We start from the raw sequence: 8,898 nt of genomic DNA, 5'->3' as shown, positions 1-8,898 counted from the left end.
CCTATGGGCAATTTAGAATTACCATTAAACCTAATGTACATGTTTTTGGACTGTGGGAGGAAACTGGAGTACCCCCAAACTCCACACAGAAAGGCCTCTGCCTGTTCAAACCCGGGATTCGAACCCAGGACCTTCTTGCTGTGAGGCAACACTGCTAACCACTAAGCCTCAAACCTTTAACTTAAATAATTAACTCTTTAATAGTCTTGTGAGTAATTCTGATCTCATTCACGATCTGTCTGTACATTCAGGTCATTTTAAGATAATAATCATCCTGCTGGTGAAGTCAGTAACTCTGAGGGTGAATCTGTCGCCGTCTGCTGGAGACTGGGCGCAACTTCAGCCTTTAGGTTTCGGTCAGGTTATGATCCCAATTCGTTTCATAAACACCTGGACCTTGCTCCAATATGTGTATAAGAACCATTTAACGTTATTACAGAACCTCAAATTCATCCTTGAGCCCAAACCGCAGGAGCAAGGATGGTAAATAACTCTAGTGGTGACGACAGAAAGAACCTACAAGGTCATAAATCCTTTTATTGAATATGAAAAAGGAGCATATTTTATATAACATACAGTGTAACAGACCATGTCCCACAATCAAGTCAATAAATGGACTTTAAAAAACAAAAGAAAAAAACAGAGCCTCTTCTCAAACCAGAGGCGTGGATCGGATCATTTCAGCAACGATTTCAGTTCTTCTGTGACGATGAGAGCGAGAGCGCCGCGGCTCCCCTCACACCTTTACCTAAAAGGCGTGACCGTCTCGGATTAGCGGCATCACACTAACTAGTATAAAGAGTGGACGCTACTATACGGCTGGCTAGACGCTTTAACGTAAGAATCTCAACGTCCCATATTTGCGGTGCTGTGCGTAAGTATTGACCCCCCCCCACGTGTTGCTCAACTAAAGTGTCGTGAATCTACACACAATAGGTCAAAAGTATTGGCACCTCTTGTTAACTTTAGAGAAGTATTTTCACAGCAGTGTGTGTGTTTGGGGGTGTGAGTGAATACTTATGCGACCTTTAAATAAAGAAAAATTATTTATAAATAATTCTGTAAACTATATTGATCAGTATACCAACATAAAGCAGCTATTTTGTGTAGATTCACATTATCACCGAATGAACTAAGTTTCAGTTTCTTACACTCCACAATGTGGGAAAAGTTTAAGGGGGCAAATACTTACGCAAGACACCGCATCTCTATGAATGTGCTGCCCTGAATTTACAGATTAATGAACAGACAGGAGCTTCCTCGGGTCGAGTGATCGTGATCGTGAGCTTGAGGAAGAGTGAGGAAATCCTGCAGATGTCAACACTTCAGTGGGAAATCACGCCGCTACACGCCGAGGTCGACTCTTTACTTTACGATATGAAACGGCGCTCGATCAAATCCGCCAACACGGCTAAGAAAGACTGAAAGCTAGCCAGGGAGCCATTAGCATTGAGTTTTTTAGCTTAAAGCAAAGCAACAGAAATGAGAAATATTGAGAATAAGCATTTAAACAAAATGTGAACAGATCCAACACGGTGCTATGCGTATGAAAATTCCCTGAAATGAATCGGTTTTGCTTTTTAAGAATTTTTAAGAGCGCTGTTTAAAAGCTGCTTGGAAAGTCTGAGGATCATTCCGGGACAAAAAAAAAAAAAAAAGTCTAAACCCCATAGATAGATGTATTAGAGCCCTAGATTTAAGAAAGGATGAACGGATTCGGGAAATGTAAACATTTATCTGTGTAGAAGTGCTTCGAACGATTTTCTGAGAGCGCGTGAACGGTGTCGAGTGTTACGCAATATTTATGAACTGTTAATGAACGTTAGCTAGCTGATTAGTTAAACAGCACTATGAAATGTTTTGGGGAAAGTCAGCGGTGTGACTCCGTGGCAGAGGTTGACGTTTATATCCATAGCTCGATCTATCGGATCAGAAATATCGGAGTTTCCACCAGAAGGAGGTGTGGTTCTGTTGAATTCTGGATTCTGATTGGTCGGAGAGGAAACGGATTCATTTTCTACAACTGCAGCAGTCATTCCTTATACGTTACCGTTGCTATAGTAACACTGGGACGTTAAACAGTCAGAGGTGAAGCTGTAGCTTTTTTTCCCGATATGGGGAAAAACAAACATTTCATAACTTTCACGTGAGTTCATCAGGTATTGTTGTTTTTCTTTCCATTAAAAATTTGAATATTTTTCCTCTCCAAGCCAAGCGAAATCAGATCTTTGAAACCTTTGAGCCTAAAAACATAAAATAAACGCTTTACAATGAGAAAATACTGTCTGAAAAATGAACATCTGATCCTCTCATGTGCTTAACATGTTAAATCTAATAGAAGGTGTCTATGGGGGGGCACTTACTTATGCACAGCAGGAACGTAGCTTTAAGTGTGTACTCCAGTCATCTATCTAGGGCTCTAGTGTGTATATCTACGCGCAAAGCCACTACATCATTAACAGTGTGATGATTAGCTTGTCATTCATTCATTCATTCTTGTCAATCATTCAGAATTACGGTCTATAATTTTAGAAATTTACACCAGAGTTATAATCCTTTAGGAATTCTGGAGGTTTAAGGAAAACAAATAAAGTAAACTCACCGACACGGAATGTCCATCATCCGATTTAGCGTCGGGTCACGCACGGAGAGAAGGAAACGCGGTACATACGTGACACGCAGGTTTCCACGTGGGAATGACAGAAAGAGAAAAGAAAGGCCACTCTGCTTCAACAAACAAACAAACAGTCGAGGAATGAACCCGGGTCCGAATAATGGCGCTGGCTTTACCTGTGCATAAACGTCTGCGTCTCTCCGACGGACAGAACGCTGAGAACTTCAACTGCCACGGACGCGATGCTCTCAAACGAGCAGTTTTAAAACAAAATGATAATAATCCTAATTATAATAATAAGAGCATGCACAACATTCAACTCTTTCACCAACACCGGTAACATGCAGCCATGTTTAATAAAACCCCTCCTGCGACACACTCGTCCCTGCTGAGTGACGGCTTCAGTCCTCGGGAAGTGAAATGCCTGAGCGTATACGTAAATATCTCTCTCTCTCTTTATATATATATATATATAGTTGTGCTATATGGAGGCTGGCTAGGAGCTAGGTGTGTGTGTGTGTATACATGGTCCCTAGATATCATAATAAATACTACCAAAAGCCTCCGGTTTACATCATGACCTGTGTGTCTCCTCCTAGCACTCGGGCTAGCTTGGTGTAAAATGCTTATTACAGGTTTAACGTTCCTCAGAAATACTTATAGATGTGCCAACGTTGTTAGTGTATAATAATCAAACATTATATATATATATATATATATATATATATATATATATATATATATATATATATATATATATATATATATATATATATGTATACTGACTATTACTGAGAAAAACAAATCTTCTCATTTGGCATTACTAACACTGTTTTTGTTGGTAGGGGAGGGGCGCAGTAACTGAGGAAATCCACTCTCTTCCGCATACATGAACACACAGATGCCTACGATTGGCTAGTGTCGCCATGATTGACAGCGGAGAGAGAGAGAAAGCTCCTCCCACCTCCATCTCCCGACTACAGGACGAACGGTTTTCTGTCAGCCACTAATACAAATCTCCGTTTCTCCTTCGGAGAATTTTTCTCATGCTAGTCACGACTGTATTGCCTCGTCTATAACCCTACATACCGTGCACGTAGGCGGCTATAACACTTTTCCACCAAGCAGTGCTCAAGCTGGATCCGTATTCCTCAGCACACTTTAAATTCCAGGCCACGCCCCTAACCAGAGCCTGACCAAGACGGAGGTAGTGCAGCTAGCGGTGAGGAATAGACAAGTTTGATAACGTTTAATTATATGAGGTGTTATTAAACCTGTAATAAGCAAATCATTCACAATATCTCCAGGTCATGGATAGATGGATGGATGGATGGATGGAATTGATGATTAGTTTCTTTTTGACTCCTGACTATAATAATTCTTCCTTAAAAGCTAACTGGTAAAAGCTGTATGTCGTTTCATAGCGCTTCCTGAATTACTGTGTATGTGTGCTGATGTAGACTACGCTAATCTGATGGCAATATGCTTCCTTTATTCTTCACTATCAGACCCTCAGACACTATATACACATTATATGAGTGAATGCTGGGTCTCTGATCAAATTCGAAGATTTCTTCGTAAATCGTTTCCAGGAAACCACTAATGTAATATTTGAGAAAATTCTGTTCGGAAAATGTTTCCGTATCCTATGGAAACTTGTGAAACCTAATCGTTCCATAGTAACTAGGTGATCGAAAGACAACTAAGAGACAAAATTAATGGCGCCCTATAAAAGGAGGAGGCGTCTATAAGTAGCCGAGGTGGTGCATTGGCTGAGCTGCATTATTGTAGGAGCTCTTTCACCGTTTAGTTTCCGTTTTCATCCTTTGTTGAACTTTCCTTTTACGGGATCTTATGGGCGGGGCTAATTGTTAATCAGTTATGCCATAAACGAGCTCGGGTAAATGTCAGCCTTCGACACAGACGTGTGTGAGCATTAAGAAAATCAGAGCTGTGGCACCTTTTGTAAACTTGCCAGGAATTTTTTTGTTTGACCGTATCCAAGATGGACGAATCATGTGCATGTGGTTACGGGTAAGGACCTGCGGTTGTGCGTACGGGAGCAGGGCAGGCAGCAGGAAGAAGGACAGACGTGATGGAGGTGAAGGCTATATCATAGTGGTTGGCTCTTGAACTGAATTTCAGTGGACTCTCCCTCTTGGTTTAAAAATGAAAAATATTACTTGGTTAGTATAATGTATAGTCTATAATCCTCTACGAGTTAAAGCAGCATTGTTCATATTGTGACAGGATCTGTTTAACGTTAGCATATCACTATTTATATTCTAGCTGAACAAAAAATAATTACATACAAAAAAATAATTTTTTTTTTTTTAAAAGAGACTCGGAAGCCGGATATTAACGGAGGATCCCGTCGAGCTAAATCACGCGGCTTTTACGAAACGTCCTCCATCCCTTTGACTGCAGCGGATGAAAGAGACGAGCCGTCTGGAAAGTCTCCGTTTCCATCCGGAGCGAGAAGAGCGGGAAACTCGTCCACGCGGCGTGCATCGGAATAAGGCTTTGTACAGATCCGTCTCTCTCCGCAAGTGCATAGGAGCCAGAAAGTTTCCACAGGCTGAAGAAAAGAGCATGAGCCCACACGCTTTTTATAGAGAGAGGCTCCGCCTCCCTGTTGTTTTTTTTTTGACTGCATTCTCCCATTAAGAACAAAAAAAAAAAAGAAGAAGAAACTAGTCAGTTTGTTCGGAATGTCAGTGTGCGTGTAAAGCTCCGGGAGAACACGGATCTCCGCTCGATGGTGGGTTAAAATTTAAAAAACACACACATAGAGGTCACTGGGCTTCACCTCTCCATCCGCCGGTGGGCGTCACCAGTTGGCTTTGACCGCTTTGATGTCACTCACCAGATTCTGGGCGAGGCAGATGCCAAATATCTGCAAAAGAACGGCCACATACACACACACAAAAATTAGTCTGTGTAATACAGTAGTGTGTCCATTAGGGGGCAGCATCTTACTAAAATCATCATCTGCCACACGGCGGCTCAACAGAGACTTTTACTTTGGTAGGTTTCCTGCAGAACTCTTGTAGCTGCATTCAGTGGCTACTTTATCAAATAAACCTACCATCAGGGTCACATTGTAGCCTCAATGTTGCGCTGTTTAAAAGTATTGGCCCCCTTTTACATCTATAGACCAATCAGATATTAATTAGACAGCAAAGAACTGTCAGGTTCTGTGTGAGTTAATGAGCTGTTTATAGATTAACCCTGACTTTAGACTTTGACATTTCTGTTAGTGAAGCAAACACTGGTCTTTTAGGTTCATATCAGGGCAGAAGTGGCTCAGCAAGGCCTTTAACCCTGTCTGCTCCAGGAAAGCTGGATCATGGCAGTCTGACCTTCCTAACGAGCGACGACAAAGAAAACATTTTCACTCATTTGAGAAATAAAGCCTTCTTATTCCTATTACTACAGCAACAAGTGGGTAACCATGCGTTCTTTTCTATGTACCTTATTCGTTTTTGTGCATGTGAGAGACAGTCTTGATTTCAGCAACAGCTGACATGGACAACCAACATGGTGAAGTGAACTCCCATCCAAAATGAAGGAGTCGTATTTTTATTATTTTTTCCCCCCAATCTACTGTTTGGATAATCTGACTTACAAGCGTGGATTCATCGTATCTTGTCTTATCTGATCCGCCTTCTCATTACAAAAATGAAACCCGATGGACGAGTCTGGGTTTGACGGTTGCCAGGAGAACGGTACTTGCCTGACTGCACAGTGCCAAGTGTAAAGTTTGAATCAGGAGTGCTTGTAGCGAGGCGTTTGCTTATATACATTGTGGTGCAGGTTAAACATTTCAAGCCAACATTGAACATTTTTTCAGCATCTTTTAGTTATTCAGTCCTACATCTTGTGCTGTTAATAAGCAAAAAATATGATCTGTACGTTCATTATGGTCATTTATTTATTTATGGTCTGGTCTGAAAGTCACACAGAATTCCCTGAAATCTACGCAAGGCTCTGTGTAAATCCCAGGACATTTCTGAAACGCTCAAAGCGGCACATCTGGACTGAACCTCACAAACTCCCAGAGACCAGACTTTATCTTCATTCTGATGTTGGATGTTGGAACTGAATCTGTGTGACTGCAGCTATTCACTGAGCTGCAAGTGCCACCTGATTAGCCGATTAGACAACTGCAGAAATGTACAGATGTTCCTAATAAACTGACCAGTCAGTGTTAAAATAATAGAACCCCTAAAATCCACTTGTCGTTCTTCTTCCTTATAAAGACACTTCCTTTTCTAAAATCTTTTCGTCTTTAGTCAGTGTTGTGGTTTATGAGAGGAGGAGTGCGTGATAAAATGTGTAACATCGTGGTTTGGTGAGAATTCAAAACCCGTTAGCAACACAAACGATCTACAGAGCTGCTGGACGAGCTGATGGGACTCCTGGTTGTCATGGCAACGCCGACACTAAACCTGGCGTATATAACCGCGGATCAGAAGAAACGGAACATGTCTATGAATACAGAGAGATAAACGGAGCAGGACTCTGACACGGGGACAGAACGGGTTCTTACTTGTAGCAGCGCGATGCCCACAAAGATGCCGGCCACGACGATCAAATTGTCCTGCAGCCACTTCTCAAACTGCCCCACACACCCCTTAGTGTAGATGTACCTCTGCCGATCCAGCTCCTGAGGAAAAAATACATCACATGGATGAGATATCGGTGTCACACACAACAATACACAAATAGAAACAAGTGTGTGTGTGTACATTTTTATAAACACACGCACACACAACGATACACAAATATAAACACACGTGTGTGTGTGTACGTTTTTATAAACACACACACACAACAAAATACAAATATAAACACGCTTGTGTGTGTGTGTGTGTATGCAGGTTCTTATAAACACACAACAATTCACAAATATAAACATGCTTGTGTGTGTGTGTGTGTACACATTTCTTTTAATCATGCAGACACACACACTAACTACACAAATACAAACCGTGTGTGTGTGTGTGTCTGCGCAGCCTGTTTTCATGCTTTTTATACTTTTTTTTAATTATATAGGAATATCTGACGGCTCTGACCTTGTGGGGACATTTGGCAGGAAAACTGTAACTTTTACTTAACAAGGCACAAGTGTATGGGGGTGTGTGTGTGTCTTTTTATAAAAGTGCACACACACACACACTAACTACAATGCACAAATACAAACTACAAGAGTGTGTGTGTGTGTGTGTGTGTGTGCAGCATGTTTTCAGACTTTTAAAATGTCCACAAGAACAGGAATATCTGACAGCGCTGACCTTATGGGGATGTTTCTCAGGAAAACTGGAGCTTTTATTTAACAAAGTACTCTGTGTGTGTGTGTGTGTGTGTGTGTGTGTGTGTGTGTGTGTGTGTGTGATGTGTCTTTCAGCAGGAGCAGCAGGTTGGCTGATAATGGGCATGAGGACATGCAGTTTCTCCACCACGCTGAGCAGACAGAACCGCTTCCACGCGGAGATGAGGAGATTAGTGGATTACGGGTTTAAACACAGCCAGCGTGAACAAAAATCATAAAAATCAACAGACCCGACAACACACACACACACACGCTCGATATATGAATAGACCATTACAGAAACTACATGTTTAAAAGACTGTGTTATTTATTTTCTCTTTGTGGAGTTTGATCCAGGGGTGTGGTTCCTTTATGCTGCATACCTGAGAGCACCTCCACACCGGGCGGAGTTCAGATCAGAGCTACTGATTTTAGCCGTTACTCTGAGCTCACGCGAATCACAAAAGAGGTGGGGAAAAAAAAGGAAATCTGGACGGAGGTTTTTAAACTAGTTCTTGAGAAATGAGTTAAAAAGCTGCGTGAGAGTCACGGCCGGTTCTCCGTAGGGTTTCTCTCTGTCGACAGGCGACATAAAGGACCCTGGACGTCGATGCCCTGGCCAATGGGAAGTGTAGAGGATGTGCTGGAGGACCAATGAGATGACAGGGAAGTGATTTCCCCTAGGGGTTTCTCCCAATTCGGTTCAGGTCTCTTTTAACATGGTGTCTTTTTTACCCGTCTCTTATTTCCTCTCCCATGCCGCGGTCGGCCTCGGGGTACGGAGCCGAGAACTGACGCCTTCTGAAAAACTGCCCAAAAAGCTATAAAGAAAAAATAATAACTATTTCCTGACCTAATCTCTGTATGTTTCAGTGTGCGGTGTTAGGGGAAAAGATCCTCTACGTGCTACATAATTGCTTATTATGAAATAAAATCTAATTCCGGAAGTCTCTTTGTGTGTGTGTGTTTT

General features: G+C 41.9%; 1 protein-coding gene across 1 annotated transcript in view; it reads right to left on the bottom strand.

The window, feature by feature from the left end:
• Nucleotides 1-512: 512 nt before the first annotated feature.
• tspan17 (tetraspanin 17) overlaps nt 513-8,898 on the bottom strand; it is a 30,623-nt gene continuing 22,237 nt past the window's right edge. Inside the window, exons 7-8 of the mRNA XM_058407633.1 lie at nt 7,167-7,283; nt 513-5,510 (exon numbers count right to left, since the gene is read on the bottom strand). Of these exons, the coding sequence (XP_058263616.1) occupies nt 5,445-5,510; nt 7,167-7,283 (183 nt within the window). The 3' untranslated portion in view covers nt 513-5,444. The remainder of the gene's footprint in view (nt 5,511-7,166; nt 7,284-8,898) is intronic.

Source organism: Hemibagrus wyckioides, linkage group LG14, assembly GCF_019097595.1.
Source record: "Hemibagrus wyckioides isolate EC202008001 linkage group LG14, SWU_Hwy_1.0, whole genome shotgun sequence".
Classification (NCBI taxonomy): domain Eukaryota; kingdom Metazoa; phylum Chordata; class Actinopteri; order Siluriformes; family Bagridae; genus Hemibagrus; species Hemibagrus wyckioides.
Note: the sequence above shows the minus strand (reverse complement) of the source record. Positions and strands in the feature narration are given on the sequence as shown.